The following is a 17,281-nucleotide window of genomic DNA, read 5'->3' on the forward strand; positions in this document are numbered from 1 at the left end:
ATTGCATCCAGACATAAAACTCCTTCAGTGATTGTCTTCGTGGCACCTTTACTTCCTAATGACATGTTGTGCAGGCAGGATCCACTAGGTTCAGCTTAGGCTGCAGAAGGCGAATAAGATTGACTGAGGCAACTACAAATGTCTCTAAAGCAGGTGTTTCCAATCTTTTTTTATGCTATGGACTAATTCCATTAAGCAAGAGGTCAGTGTAGCCCAGGTTGGGAACCCTTGATCTAAAGGATGATCTTGAATAGCTCTAGTATTAGAATGACTGGCTCTTTGGTGGTAATCTAGCAAGACCATTTACAGGCAAAAGTTCAAGCACCACAGATGTGGCAGGCACTGTATTTCAAAATCTGTTAACCCAGCCAATGACAGACAATCTATTTCCCCAGAGATTTATCTTCCAAAATGATACAACTCAACTTTATCTAGACTGAAAGTAATTTGCTCGTCTTCAGTCCTCATACCCAGCTGACAAAGATGCCCCTGTAATTGTTCATAACCTTCTACACTATCTGACACACCACCTACTTTAGTCTCATCTGCCAACTTACTAGCCATGCCTTGTACATTCACACACAGCACTGATTCCTGTGGCACATCAATAGACCGAGGGTTCCAGTTCCTGTCCGACAAACAATCCTTGACTATCACCCTATGTTTCCTATGACTGAGCTAATTGATTCTAATCCACTTTCTCCCAGGGTCCCATGCAATCTAAGTTTCCAGACTAGCCTGTCATAAGGGACTTTCTCAATGGCCTTGCTAAGGTCCATATACATAACTCTTACTATCTCATCCTCATCTACCCTCTTGGCTACCTCCACAAATAACTCAATATTGAGTAGTTGCTGAGAACTGTAACAAAGTTTGTTCAATATGACATTTGAAGATGTGCCAACTGGCCCTGAATGGTCGCTGAACATTTTTCAGCCCAAGTCTGTACTTGTTCCATTGATCATATAATTAATACTCACGTTGTATTTTGTGGTTGTCTGTGGAGGACCTCCAAACCTTCTATATGCACAAGACATTGCTCAGGCTTTATACCTTATCCAATAAGACATTCATTAGCAAATTAAAATTGAGATATCACTTTTCTTCAATGCTGTACTGATTCTTCACTGCTTCGTAAATGAAATTCATTTCCTGGTCAACTTTATTTACCTGCTGGAACTAAAATGTATTTCCTGTGTGAAAGATACAGACTACCTGTTAGGAATGCAAGCTATTATATTTTTACTGATGCCTGCACTAATGAGATTGGACCTTATCCCAAAGTGTGGGGCCAGGCAAAGCAAAGAAGTTAATGGAAAGTAAGATTCCTTCAATGAGCAGTCGGCATGAGGATGGCATGCTCCCTGCATTGTAATCATTGGCACCAGGTTAATCACACGCTGTGGTTTCTCTGCACGTTTTCAAGGTTAGCTCATGGACTATCAACAGTATCTCCGTTTTAGTTTTAAGTCTCATTAAATGAATTTAGGAACAATATAAATAGTCTTTTAAAATTATAGAAAAGAAACATTTTTCAGTGTTTCCAATTTAGTTACATCAAAATAACACCAGAGGCCCTTGAAAGATTCAAAATAAATATCACGACATGTTATCATCCCGCCATTCATGGTTTCCAACAGTTCTTCCAGGTGAGGCGACAACTCAGCTGCGAGTCTGTCGGGGTCACCTATTCTATCTGGTGTTCTTGGTGTAGCTGTCTCAGTGAGACTTGATGTAGATTGGGGGACCACTTTGTTGAGCTTTGTTCTATCCACGACCAAAGGCAAGATTTCCCAGTGGCTATCCATTTCAATTCGACGTCCCATTCCAATTCAAACATGTCGGCTGGAGGAGTAACACCTCATACTCTGTCAGGATAGCCTCTAACCTGCACATCGATTTTCCTGACCCAGTGATTTTTCTGACCCCCCCCTCCCTTTTTCCATTCCCCATTCTTGTTCCCCTCTCACCCCTTCTTTTCTCCTCAACTGCCCATCACCTCCCTCTGGTTCCCCTCTCACCCCTTCTTTTCTCCTCAACTGCCCATCACCTCCCTCTGGTACTCCTCCTCCTTTCCTTTCTTCCATAGTCCACTTTGTTCTCTGATCAAATTCCATGTTCTTTAGCCCTTTACCTCTTCCACCTATCACCTCCCAGATTCTTTTTTATCCACACTCCCCCACCCACCCACCTTTCCCCTCACCTGGTCTCACCTATCACCTGCCAGCTTGTGCTCCTTCCCCAGCTCCAACTCCTTATTCTGGCTTCTGCCCCTTCCTTTCCAGTCCTGATGAAGAATCTCAGCTCAAAACATTAACTGTTTATTCCCTTCCATAAATGCTGCCCGACTTGTTGAGTTCCTCCAGACCTTTGCTTGTGTTGTTCAAGGTTTTCAGCATCTGTAGAGTCTCCTGTGTTTATGTTATGACATCTACTGCTTAAAAATTATGGTTGTGCACAGTGCAGGAATACCGATCTACTGTATATTCATCATCGGAGAGAAACTCCAAAATAGACACGGTGATTAAAAATAAATTTTCAAGTTCAAATCAGGCATCTACAGTCTTAAAGTAAAACAATTAAAACTATAACGATAGTCAGCGAGACACTAGATCACAATAGCCTATACGTGGATTGTGGTTAAACTGGTATCTGCTGCAGTGCAGAGTGCAGGCTGATTGCCTTGGTGCCAGTTACTACATTCAGCAATGAACTTTGTGTAAGGGGAAAACTATAAGAGACAGCCATTCTATGGAGCTTGATATTTCTATGAGTTGTCAAGATAATTTCAAATACGCCTTTCAATCCACAATGTGAAATGTCTCGGAGCACAGGAAAACTAAAGAGTGAGACCAACGATTGGTTGACATTTGTCTATATCTTTAGCATGCAGTTATTTATAAATCTGATATGACAAAGTCAAAGCTAATAAGATCAATAGGTGAGGAAAGTTAAGAAAGGATTGGGAACTGGGAGTGTATCAAAGCTGAGGGAGTTGGTCACAGGCAGCGAGTGCAGAAATAGGTTCAATTCTTCACCTCAGCAGCTACTCAGAAAGGCCGAACCTACATGATAGGAAGGTTGCGTTGAACAAAGCAGTGGATCATGAATCTTCTTCCCAACTCCCCCCCGCCCCCATCAGGCAAAAGATACAAAGGCCTGAAAATATTTACCACACAGCTCAAAGAAAGCTCCTATCCCGCTGTTATAAGGCTATTGAATAGACCTCTTGTACAATAAAATAGACTCTTGATGACACAGGCTACCTCAGCATGGCATTGCATCTTATTGCCTGCCTGTACTGCATTTTCTCTGTAACTGTAACACTTCATTCTGAATTGAGATGTTGTTCTTCTTCATACTGCCTCAGTGTACTCATGTGATGAAATGATCTGTATGGATGGCATGCAGAAACAAACATTTCCCCTATAACTCAGTACATGTGAGAGTAATAAACTCATTTACCAATCTGAAAATGTTATTTATTTATTTGTTTGTTAATTGAGCACGGAGTGGTTCTTCGCCCCTTTGAGCAGCACTGCCCACCAACCTCTAGGACATTCACAGGACAATTTAAAATGACCAATTAACCTACCAATCGGTACCACTTTGGACTGTGCGGGAAGCTGGAGCACCTGGAGGAAACCCACACGGTCACGGGGAGAATGTGCAAACTCGTTACATACAGCGGCGGGAATTGAACCCAGGTCGCTGGTACTGTAAAACGTTGTGCTAACCACTACACTATCTTGCCACCCTTGCAAAGCTTTTCCAGAGGTTCCCAGACAGCAGACTATAGTCAGTGATCTGTTCGATCATATTCCATGCGGCTGCCTGCTATTCATTCTAAGATTCAAAGTACATTTATTATCTGAGTATGTGTGCGGTATAAAACCCTGAGATTTGTCTTCCCACAGGCAGCCACGAGAAAAGAAAACTATGGAACCCGTTCAAAGGAAAACATCAAATCCCCAGCACACAAAAGAGCAAGTCTTGTAAATGGCAAAAAAAAACAAGTGAAAAACACAGAATATAAATCACCAACAGAGAAAGTCATTGAAAGACTCCAGGCATATTCAGCTTATTCCAGTTCAGTTCAATCTAGTGCTTTGTTGCTCATTATTAGCAGGCCGCAGAATCTATCTGTCCTGATAAAATTACACAAAATAGCAACAAAAAAAGGAGTGACCAGAAACCAGAGACACAACATAATGTGAACTACAGGCTCCAATCCATAAACCACGTCAATTAAACCTTGCCCAAGGCCTAAGGCTCCGGCACCGTCCTCTGGTAGCAACGAGGGAGAGGGAGAGAGAGACCGTTCATATGCAGGCACGTTCCTCCAGGAGCATTGGGCAAGAGAAAAGGAGAGACCATCACACATAGGCACCTTTCACCGGGAGCAGCGAACAAGAGGGAGAGACGCCATATAGACTGCGCTGAACACATGTTCGCCTTCCACTCTCGTTCTTGATGACTTTCAATCATTCTTGATGTTTTAATTAGCAAGATTTGTGAGAAATGGAATTGATCATGGGCTTCTTGTCCTCGAGGCTGCACACATCACTTGAAACCTCACCAAACCCCCTCAGAGACTGCAAAGCCCCAGATCACTCAATCGGCACAAAAATATACCAGCAAGATGTTGATCACATGCTCCAACTTTAGCAGAACCACTTTTGAAAGAAAGAGAAGACGTATAAGAAGTGAAAGAAGCAGTTTTGTGAACTGCCTGAACTATGTTGCCCTTGGTTGCGTTGCTCACCAGTGTCATATTCTTCCGGAAGGACGTTACCCATTAATTCAAGACCCATGCTGTTACTCTGTAGCCAACTATTAGTTTGTTTTGGTAGATCAAATGCTGACTGCACAACAGACTGTGCTAGAATGCAGGAATCATGATTGGTCCAGTGTACAGCATAATGCCCTGTGCATATTCAAAGAATAGCTGGCAGACACCCAAACTGTGATGTTTCTGAGCTGACATGTGGCTCCCAAAGAGTGTCAATCAAAGGCACCATACTGTGTATGGAAACCTGCAACCCTTATAAATCACTATGCCAAGAAATAATGAATACACTTATCTCTCCTAGAATAGTTACAATCATAACCTCAATTATACTATGATAGATGGTAAAATAACAATAAATTTAAAATATTTAAAAAATAGCACCATTTATTAAAATTTTTCCCAGCAAGAGTAACATTATTGTCAATGAAAATATAATGGACATTCTACGCTGAGTTAGCAGTTGTGACTGGATGGTGGACAATGTTTTGATGGGATCCCCTTTACATGAATGGAGTAGACAATGTTTCTCATTGAAATTCACATGATACAATTATGCTCTAAAAACACTGGATTTATCAATACTTAGAGGTCTTCCTTAAATTCCTCCTTCTTCTCAACAGTTTGTCCTGGAAGGCGCACACTGTCCTTGCAATGAAAATGCACACAACACTGGGTAAATTGATTAATATGAACTTCATTAATCTGTTAAAGCCAAGACAAACTCATTCAGTACCTGGTACATCACTCCTGGAAGACTCTGACCATATCACCAAAGATGTCTAACCATCACCAAACCATTGGTTGCTTGTGGAAATCAGTCAGTAGTTAACCAACAAATCATTGATAACCCCTTTGTGAGGTCTTCGTGGGAATTTTCCTGTTTCTGAACACTGCTCAGTCTTGCATAGTAGTATATGGTAATTACTAGAGTGTGAACTCCAATTTGACAAAGAATGGAATCATCCTGATTTAAACAATGACACACTTCTACACATACCTCTGATCCCATTAACATTGTTACATTTGCGTGTGCCATCAATCATGATATTGGAACCAACTCAGCACCGACTGTGATCAAACAACAGATGGCACAAAAACATCAAAAAACACACACTGGGTTTTACCTTCCAGTTACAACTGATCCATTTAAACAAATGGTTCTTTTCATGTTTCTCAAAGCAAATTATTCCTGATGGAGTGAAAAATATTTGCTAGTTCATAGTGAGTTTTAAGAAAACTGATTTACCTGAAGTAGTCTTGACAAACTCTGTGGTATTTCTTAATCCGATAAATGCAAATTGATACAGTCGCCAGGAGCGTGTGTCACCAACCTCAACAGAACTTTGTTTCCATTGGTATATTATCTCATCTTTAGGATAGCCGTCTGGAATTAGGAGTTAAGCAAGTTCACAAACACATTTCTGTTTCTCTTACTTTAAGTCTGTGGTCTTATGCTGACTGTAGGGTCTTGCTCTCAGAGAAGTACAAAAAGTGGGAAAAGCCCATCAAATCTTCTATAAAGATGAGGTGTGCCTTATCATGATCAAGATCCCATCCATACAATCTCTTGAACCCTCTAATTCCTCTGAGGGTAAAAGGTGAAATATTAAAAGGGGATCGGAGGGGGAATTGCTTCACTCAGTGGCTGATGAGTGCGTGGAACGAGCTGCCAGCGGAAGTGATAGATGCAACGTCAATTGTAGCATTTAACAGAAGTTTGGATACATAGTTGGAAGACAGAGGTAAGACGGGCTGTGGTCCAGACACATGTAGAAGCAATTAGGCAGAAGACCAGTTGGCACAAACTAGATGGGCTACAGGCCTCTATCTGTGCTGTAGCACTATATGACTCTATAATCGAGAGATTGAACCAATGTCATTAAGGGTTAACAACGTCATTCTGCCCTGAACATTGATGCGTGGGCATTGAGAAAATGTGTGCCACCATCTCCTGTTTGTTGTATCACCACTGTACTTTTAACTTGGACAAGAATAGATTGGGCAGGATCGAAAGCATAAAACACTTCTGACAGTAAGAAGTCAAGATTGGGGGTGAGACAGGTCTCAGATACAATGGGTCAGCAAGGCTATGAATGGAAGTATGGCAGTAGCTCAGGCAGAAATAAGCAGACATCAACAAATAAAGGAATCCTTGCTTTCCTTTAGCTAAACATGTTATTTGGGTCTGGAGCCATATTGTTTTTAAGTTTTACTAGTTCTATGACATAATTAAGGTTCATGAATAAAATGGTTCTCACATTCTAATGATCTCATTAAATAGTTTCCTGCATGGCCAATCACCCGAGTAATCACATTCTCAAGGTCACCGATGACATGACAGTGGTGGGGCTCATCGCCAACAACAGTCAGACTGCATACAGAGAGGAGGTGGGAGAGCTCGATCCCTGGTACCAAGCAAATAACCTTTTCCTCAGTGGCATCAAGACAAAGGAGATGGTTATCGACTTCTGGAGAACTTGCACCACCCAAACCCCGCTTTGCATTGGTGGCATAGCAGTGGAACCTGTGAACAGTTTCAAACTCCTGACAGTGCACATCACACACAAACTCTCATGGTTCCAGAATACATTCAACACAATCAGGAAAGCCCACCAACACCTCTGCTTTTTAAGGAGGCTAAGAGCTTTGGACTATGCACATCTATACTCATGTCATTCTACAGACGCCCAGCAGAGAGCATCCTAACAAGCTGCATAACTGCATGGCATGTTACGGAAACTGCATTGCGGCCACAGAAATGCTCTGCAACAGGCTGTTAAATGTTCACAATGTGTCACCGGCACCAGCTTACCCACCATCATAACATACAGAAAGATGCCAGTAACATCATGAAGGGTCACACTCACCCTGCTCATGGACTGTTTGTCCCACTCCTACCAGAGAGGAGGCCACGTAGCATCAGTGCCAGGACCACCAGGCTCAAGACCAGTTACTTTCCCCAAGCAGCAAGGCTGATCAACACTTCCACTCACGAACCCACCTTTCCACATCCCCAACCACTACTACTTTATCACTACCTATGATACCTTTATCACCTCCTGTGATACTCCTGTGCCTAGCGTCACTTTACAGATGTATAATCAATCTATGTACATATGATATCTTATGTACTTATTGTCTTTTTTATTATTATTGTGGTTTTTGTGCTGCATCAGGTCGATTGTAACAATGATTTTGTTCTCCTTTACACTTATGTACAGCAAATGGTATTAAACAATCTTGAATTTGTATTGAATCTTTTACGATCTGATCAGGCAAATAGATTTGGAGATTCTATGGTTAGGTTTTGATCATGATATGATGGTGTGCCTGGTCTGTAGAACCAGATCTGATGGCCTTAAGACCTAGGTATTTTTGTACTCTCCTGTATACAGGACCTTACACTCAATATATGACTGCAGTCTTAGCTCACCAATATTTGACCTTTTCAATCTCTCTCTGTACCTATGTTACCCAAGTCATAGATTAAAATCAGACCTAATATAATAATTAGGATTCTAACATATCAATTTGTATATTAAAGTTAGGATGACTCTGCTAATTAACAATGAAACATTAAACTGCTAGTTGATAGCAGTTCTCACGCATTGACATTACCTGAGTAGCACACACAAAATGATGGAGGAACTCAGCTGGTCGGGAAGCACCAGTGAAAGAGAGTACAGTCGATGTTTGGGGCCAAGACCCCTCATCAGGACTGGAGAAAAAAAGATGACGAGTCAGATTACTCCTCATCTTTTTTTCTCCAGTCCTGATGAAAGGCCCCAGCCCTAAACGTCAACTGTACTCTTTTCCATAGATGGTGCCGGGCCTGCTGAGTTCTGCCAGCATTTTGTGTGTCTTGAGGAGATCGGTGAAGCCTGGTGAGGAAGAAGGTAGGTGGGAGGGTGAGGAAGTGAGAAGCCGGGCGGTATTGTAATAAGTGAGAAAGGTAAAAGAGGTTTGGGGTTGATAGGCTATTTATGCCATCAGATATGTCATTATCAGATAAAATAAAAATTTTAGAAAGCCAACTAACTTAGAGAATGCTAATTACGGTAAAGGATTGCTATATATCTTTAACAACCTATTATGTGGCAGAATATTCTTTCAAATTCTCTACCGTGCTTTAACAGAAAGCTTTACTGTTTGAAATAGCTGTAGATAAATGATTCACCATGTTCTATAAAAAATATGAGCCTTGATCAAATACATACAGCTCGAGAATTCCAGCGGACAGGAGTGTTCATCCATTGGGAAGTTATGCAGTTGAAGCTGGCATTCAGCATCAATTGTCAACCTAAAAAAGTGAAGTTTCAATTTAGTGAAACAAATGAAACAGCAATAAGACTTTGACAGAGTAAGCATAAACATAAGAAATAGGGCAAGAGTAGTGGAAATATATTCATCTACACATACACGGAAAAATACTGAAATATATAACGTACTTAAAAATGCAAGTAAAAAAATCACTGGATTTCTTGGGAGCATGGAAGTAATATGCCAAATGGCAGTGGTAGCAATATTAGGTAAAACACCAATTATATATTTCATGAGATCTTAAATAATTAATTTAAACATGGCAACATATAATTAATTTTTGAGATGCTATATTACAAATAGGCTATAATTCCAGACTTATATTCAGATATTGATATGTTGTGTGCGTGTGTGTGTGTGTATACATATAAAATCATACTTTATGTTAAAAATGTTTTGGAATTTAAATAATGCAGTGCATATCAGGAACCAAGAAGGTTTTACATAGAAAACATAGAAACATAGAAAATAGGTGCAGAAGTAGGCCACTCGGCCCTTCGAACCTGCACCGCCATTCAGTATGATCATGGCTGATCATCCAACTCAGAACCCTGTACCAGCCTTCCCTCCATACCCTCTGATCCCTTTAGCCACAAGGGCCATATCTAACTCCCTCTTTAATCTGCTGTACAGCATTTTGCAGGCACCAGCATATTAAAATGAGCTCTTTGGCACTTATCTGTAACTATTTGCAAATGTTTTGTTGATGTTACTGATGCAGAAAATTTCATCTAATATTAAATTAATCTAACTGTTAATCAGAATTTTCATTGGACCTGGTTAGGCAGCGAGTGAGTGTACTTAAAAGCATCATGTTAAAGTGAAGTCTATCAGCCCATTATTTAACTACTGGACAGGTATATGGAGGAATTTAAGGTGGGGGCTTATATGGGAGGTAGGGTTTGAGGGTCAGTACAACATTGTGGGCTGAAGGGCCTGTAATGTGCTGTACTGTTCTATGTTCTATGTTCTATGTTCTATAACATAATTATTGAATGGTGTTTTGGTTAGCTAAGTAGGAGAGAATAGATTTCACTGTTCTAATAACAGTGGGTTTAGTGACATTTGCATTTAGTGAGTGATTTTTGTGGCAAGGAAAAGATACTGCATAAATCATAAATTGTTAAAAGTTGCTTGAAAATTCAATTATATTCACTATTAGCTTCTCAAAAATATCAGTTCACTCTGATGCTCCCCTATACTTATAAGAATTCGCAGTATTTGGAAGATTAAACCCAAATTAATCTCATTAAGCGTCTTTAATCACATTAGTATGCTTTTAATGATTTGATTGTTTTTATTGTGATTAAATTAATTTTTCTGTCAGAATGGGAACCATTTCAACACTTGAGTACCATTGATTTCCACTTAGAGATTTTGTGCTTCCCAAATTTGAAATGAGTTATTTTGCTTTAGCTCCCTCTTAATACATTTGTACTTACCTGACTTTCCTTGTGTATTTTTTCATGTGTACATGATTTGATTAATTCTGTCCATATTTTTTCTCACTCATAGGTCTTTTTTTCTTAATCCTAAAGTAATATTAAATAAGATCCCCCATTTATCAAGACCTAAAGGTCGTTCTGTTCTTGCAGTTTTGTAAGTTTATTTTGAGCCTCAGAGAGGGGAATAATTCAAATCAATGATACCCTACTCCAGTAAAACCTAGTTATTCATTGCTTTCAATATGCAATCGGTTTAGTGTTAGAAAAGTTCATGAATTTCCACTGATATCCTGTCAGGAAGACAAAATCCCATCTTGAATATTGCATCAGTAGGATTTCCACCACACTGCAGTAACATAAGAAAAGACAGAAAGTCTGAGGACAGGACACTATTATAGGTCTAATAAGCTGCAGCCTCCAAGGGGTTTGTATGCTCTCTCAGTGATCATGTGGGTTTCCTCCAGGTGCTCCAGTTTCCTCCCACATTCCAAAGATGTATGGGTGAGCACTAATGAGTAACTTTGGTGTCAGAAACATGGCAACATTTGTGGGCTACACCCAACACATACTCAGACTATGTTAGTTGTTGACGCAAACCATAAATTTCATTATATATTTCGATGTTTTGATGTGCATGTGTCAAATAAAGATATTCTCATGAATTCTGTACCAAGGTTCTCATATTGTTGACCATGCCGCTGACTAAGTGGTGGAAAGCCTACCTGTAGATCCGTACAAGTGGCTTGTTCAGTATAATAAAAACAAATAACTTGAATACTGAATGGTATTTAACAATAAAAAGGCTAACAAGGTTATGTAATTGTTAACAAGTGCACTCAATACACTACAGTTACAGTTAAATTTTCCTTGTACTGTACATCATCAAAACAGAAACATGTTAACTTGGGCTACCTCAGTGTGTATAATATTCTTCCATCATTCCATATCCTAAGCATTCGATTTGGGGTTGTTATCCAGTGGGCATCGGCCTTCTTTGAATTTCTGAAAAATGTGTCTGGTATCCATATTTTGCCAACCATATTGCTGTTTAGTCCAAGTACCTTCACTGTGCTGTTAAATTTGAGTCGTCTGTCATACCATGTTTGAGCAAAAAATATATCAATGGTATATTCCTGTTGAATAGAACCAGGATACAATGCAATCAATATTCTTATTAACAAGCATAATTTCAATGCTATGCATGAATCTTGTTACACATTATCTTTCCCATAAATAACTCAATACTAAAGCATTGTGCTAATCTAGCTATTGAGTGATCGGGAGGATGTGCTAAATTCAACAGTAAACAAGATCCATGAAAAATAATAGCCCATCTATGTATGTATATACAGGGCATGTATATGGAATACTGGCTGCCTTATTAAATTCCTTTTGATTTTAACACTTGGCACTTGGCAATTCTGTCCAGATAATCAGACTTCCAGACTGTTTTTTTTCCCCCTCTGTGGGGAGAAGCAAAGTGAATGAGGCAGAAACTGCTGAATTTGTGGTTATAAAATAAAGTTAATCAGAATCTAACTGTCCATAATGATTCTTGACTTTCCATGGTTCCCCTCTTGGATTTTATGAAGAATATAATCATGCAAGAGGAGGTGCATTTCATTAATCTAGAGTTCCATATCTTGTCATTTCTCATTCAATACAAACAGATATTGAACACTTTAATTAAAAAAAGACCAATCAGCATTGCTAATTTTACGGGCAGTTCAAAATTGATCTTGCAGCTTTTAATCGTATATTTGGTATTCTTTATTGCTTCAACATCTATATGTTCAAATTTACTCATATTAGAGGAAAATACAAATTAAGCTTTCATCCAAACACTGTGGCAACATATTTTAATAATACCAGATAAAACAACTCTCAAGAGCAGTTCAATGTTAAATTAATGCAACTTTTGTATGATTATTAATTTGTAGTGCACATATCACATTCGACCAGTAATATCCAACCTCATAAGATATATGAGTTAAATGAGTTAAAAGCACTTATGCTCTCATGTAATACCACCTCTTAGGCTGAGATACTGGCAGAAGAAATTATTACCCTATTGCCTGTTTTAGTGAAACAAAATGAAACAGGAAGGCTTACTACTTTGTTACAGGCAGTGGGGATTTGTCATAAAAATTGCCCTTATATCTTCATGTGATTTATGGAGAAATTCTAAGTTCATGATTTATATTCATCCAGTATAGCATTTCAGTGCTCTGGGTGAAAAGACCATGAGAATTGAGACAATTCTGTACAAGCTATTTCCAAAAGATAGATGGCTGAACACCATTGAAGAAAACTAACTGTCCATTCATAAATGATGATGAGATATATTAAATACCCTTCAAGTTTATAGTATCCTTTATGATTTTTTTTTTGCAAAATAACATAAATTCAATCTGTCTTCATAGAGTGATATAAAGCCAGAAACAGTTCAGTTACAAATTATATCAATGACGAGGACAAAATGTTATTGCTTAATTTATGTATTATGTTTACCGATGGAGAAATTGAAATACATCTATTAGTTTTTGGTACTATTTCAAACGAGTAACTGAACACTAAGTTAGATATTTTATTCGATTTTACAGACTTAAGATGGCGTGCATGCATTAAAGTCAAAAACTCAATAAAGATGTGCATATCATGTTAATCTCACAATAATGCAGCCTACAATGCCATCTCTTTAAAAATAGGGGAATGCGATTAACAGGATGCCAATGATCAAATTCACTGAAGATCAATTATCTTTAAATTAATTTATTTTACTTATTGAAAGTTAGAAACATGAAAAGGATTAGAAAGGGTCATAAGTACCTTTTCAGTTACTGCCAGATCAATTTAATTGAATTTTAAAAATTCATTTAACTCTTATTGGACTCTAAAATTTTCCATCTCAGGGACACAGATGATGTTGTAGACCTGACCATAATGCAATCAATCAGAATGTAGGACATTAATTGTAATCACAATTACTCAGAAAGTAAAATCCAATTTCAGCCATTTTATTAAAAGCAAGCATGTAACACAGAAAACTAATGCTTCCTCACATGGAGTGATAAAATTTAAACAGGAATTTCATATGCACCTTGTGATTAGCTACAGAATGTCTCATGACCGTTACTACAATTTCTTGGAACACATCTTCACTTTCCAGAAGAATGTGCAGCCCAAAATTAATACAGTAGAGAAATCTTCCAAAACCCACCCAAGCTAACATTTACCATCTTAAATTGAGGTATGAGCATAATATTATAGGTTGAAAGCAGACTACTCATCTGCTCAATACTTTTGGGTGAAATGTCTATCCTAACAAATTCAGAGACGGGAGGCAGTTCAGAGCCCTGAGATACCCACAAGCCTCACTGCACAGCATGTTTCTTACTTTCTGTGACTATTCATCCTGACTTCATGTGGGACGGCAGAAGGAAATTCAGCCCAGTAATTTAGTGATAGTGAATAACAAAGTAATTAACTGAGAAAGGAAGATGTTTTTAAAAATAAAGGAGTGAACAGTTTGCATACTGGCTACCAGGTAGCTTTGCAATTGAAAATTCCATGCATCAGACCTTTAGAGCTGCTATTTGGTTTTCCAAAATGTCTGAAGAATTCATTTTATCTTTTAATTTTCGCTTGCTTGCAATCAATTTGAATACATAGGGAAAATTACATATACAATTTTCACAACATTGCATTTTTTAGCTTTAAATGAAATCATCCTTTTTCAAAATTGATTTAATACATGACTTTAGTTTTTTTTAAGTTAGTGGTTTACATTTCCCATTTTAGTTGTTGCAATAAGCTCTTGATTTCTTTTTATACTCTGCTTAAATTTTGGGTATTACCCAAAGCTAATGCTATCACCACCAACACCCCTTCCCCGCCATTCTTTTAATTGTACAGTACTGTAGCTTTTGTTGGTTTCAAACTGATTTTGTTTTGCTAATTTTAGATACTTACTCCTAGTTTCCTTCTTCTGAAAAACGTTAAAAGATTATTTTTATATAATTTTAATTGATTCGCCCATTTTAATTTCTGATCACCATGCCAAAACTGTTTTTTTTATTTTAGACCGAATTTAAATTCCTTAGCTTCCTGAGTTGCATGTAGTCATCATAAAAAGTTAAATTAATTTTGAAATCTATTTGATAAACACACAGTTTGCTTGAGTTATTGCCACTTCCCTACTTATTGAGTTGATGCAATTTGTTCCATGATATCTCTTAACTTTAGGTAATAATGCAAAATGGTTGATAGTTAGCAGCAATGTGAAACAACCTGTCAATACAGTCATTTGCTTCATACTATGAGAAAAAGCTATACCACTATTTCCTACAGCTAAAGTAAAATAAATGTTCTTAACACGATTACTGCTTCAAGATGTATTAAGTGCTCAATAAATAATCAACAAGTGAAAGAACTACAGTTTCTGCAAAGCAGAAAAAACGTAAACATGGTGAAAAGATTTATTTTAACTTCAACTTTTACGAAAGTCATAAAACTATTTAATTTTATAAAATACTGAAATATTTGATTGTATAAAACATGAGAAGTAATTTCCCTATTATATTTGTGGTGACACAGATATTTTTATGATTGATTAAAATTTATGGGTAACAGTCCTCAGAATAATAGCAGTGGCAGTAATTTACATATATTGTATGTCTTAGGCATCCATTCATAAATGTCACCAGCAAAATTCATACTTATGTGACTAGGTACAGTTTTTTTATTGTCCTGAAATGAATATTTCCAATTTCTTTACATGTTGAAACACAAAAGATTGCCACTCACAAATTTGCAATACATTTGGGTGATTCTACTTTAAGAGCGGTTTGCACTGAATTCTACAAAAGTAAATTAGTACAATAGAACATTACAATGCCATACTTTCCAAATCTATCTGGAGCTTCACCATAAATGCAATTTATTAACATTATAAATATTGATATCATGTCCCATATATAAAGAAAATATACAACATTGAAATGAAAAATATTTCAATATTGTCTGCATAGTGTTATTAGCCATCTGCTTTAACTTCCAAAGTACGTTTGTAAGTGATCAAACTCAAAAATCAAAAAAAATTGCAACATAATGAAAGTTTTAAAAAAACGATGTACACCTCTGTTAGCAACACACTTGTCAAAGGTTTAAGCTCATGAATATTAGTAGAAAACCCTTATTGTCTTCTTTTGTTTCTTGAATTGAGTCTTGACTAAATTTATGTTGTGCAAGCTTCTATTTCCTGAGAGGCTTGGATGACACAATCATGACTTAATGGCTCATAGATACTGAGAACTTCCACATGAATCAGAGTGTTAATGTGTCAGTGATCAAAATCTGAAGTAACTGCAGCATTCTATAAACAGCTATTAACATATATAGACACAATTATGGTTAAATGTGGCAGCTGATCATTCAGCAAGGCTTCTGAATGGAAGCATGTTACTTAACCCAATTTGCTAGATAATGTCAGCTTTTAAGTTCCACATCAGAGGATTCTCTGATCTACAGGTTGTTCCTGGGGACAGACATAAAGCAGACATCAAGTGTTGTTGGATGGTCATCACTTCAATGAAGGACACCCTTTAATCTGCCCTGAGCTTGTTGGTCTTCCAGCACAGTGAGGCACTGTAAGCAAAAGCTGCAGACTGACTCAGTCCAGGCGGCTAGTGTACCTGCTGAGGAATGCACTGAAACCCGGAGCGACCAATCCGAAAGCTCAATGGGGAAGTATCACACTATAGGCCCCTTTCACTATCACACATGGAGGGGCAAAGCTGGGTGGAGATAACCTTTTGAACAAAGAGAGTATCATCTCATGGAGACACGTGAGTGACAATAGTGCTATGTCATTTTGTGTTCTTTTTTTTCTCTTTAAAGTTTACGTAACCTAAAGTACCAAACATGAATGTAAAGATTGATTTACGCTGTTTTCTTGCTTGGTATATATTTTTATTATAAATAACGTCAACTTTTGAAATTAAAAAAGCAACTTTTCCAATGCTAAATCATCAAATGCTATCAGTGTTCTTCAAGTCCTCCCCTTTCTTATCCTCACTCAGCTTTCCCTTTAATGAAGTAGCTCTGCTAACGACTCCAGTTAATTCCTGCTTATCAAATCCTACATTGTTACTACTCCCAAAATGAAGGCAACACTTCTGAATATTCCACCGGATTTATTGCTGCCTCTTAAATTCACTATCTGTGGTTCTGGTCTCTCCCACAGGTAGTTCCTCTCCTCCCCCACTTTAATTTATTCATTTTCAAGGCCATCTCAGGTCCTCTTTTCTCCCATTTTCCCATTGTCTTTCTTCCTAGAAGCAAGCACTAAATACCACGCTGAATGTGAAATCTAAAGAATTCACCTCAAAATACTTTTTTTTTGCTGAAATGTTTAATTGTTCAAATGCAGGAATACTTCATGGTGTAAGTAAATGATGTTTCTGCAGAAAGCCGAGATGCAAAAATTCTGAAGAAATCTGTGTGGATGTCATTGCAGTGAATTAGTGACATGGATAGTGGAAAAGGAACATATATTGTATGTCAGGACAGTCACATGGTATGACAAATATCTGAAGTGAAACAGTAGATCACATTCGTGACTTCCCAGATTATCTAGCCAGTCTGTGTTTTTATTTATCACATGCCACAGCTCTCAATAACACATCATGTAGTATATTTTCTACCTCCAAATTTATATTAGATC

At 37.9% G+C, this 17,281-nt stretch overlaps 1 protein-coding gene across 4 annotated transcripts in view; it reads right to left on the reverse strand.

Moving 5' to 3' along the window:
• The window catches only part of LOC134349220 (gamma-aminobutyric acid receptor subunit gamma-2), a 101,166-nt gene that overhangs the window by 68,399 nt on the left and 15,486 nt on the right, over positions 1-17,281 (reverse strand). For all 4 annotated transcript variants that reach the window (XM_063053217.1, XM_063053219.1, XM_063053218.1 and 1 more), the window contains exons 5-7: positions 11,470-11,690; positions 9,010-9,092; positions 6,039-6,176 (exon numbers count right to left, since the gene is read on the reverse strand). In XM_063053217.1, the coding sequence (XP_062909287.1) occupies positions 6,039-6,176; positions 9,010-9,092; positions 11,470-11,690 (442 nt within the window). The remainder of the gene's footprint in view (positions 1-6,038; positions 6,177-9,009; positions 9,093-11,469; positions 11,691-17,281) is intronic.

Source organism: Mobula hypostoma, chromosome 7 (assembly GCF_963921235.1).
Source record: "Mobula hypostoma chromosome 7, sMobHyp1.1, whole genome shotgun sequence".
In the NCBI taxonomy this organism is placed as follows: Eukaryota; Metazoa; Chordata; class Chondrichthyes; order Myliobatiformes; family Myliobatidae; genus Mobula; species Mobula hypostoma.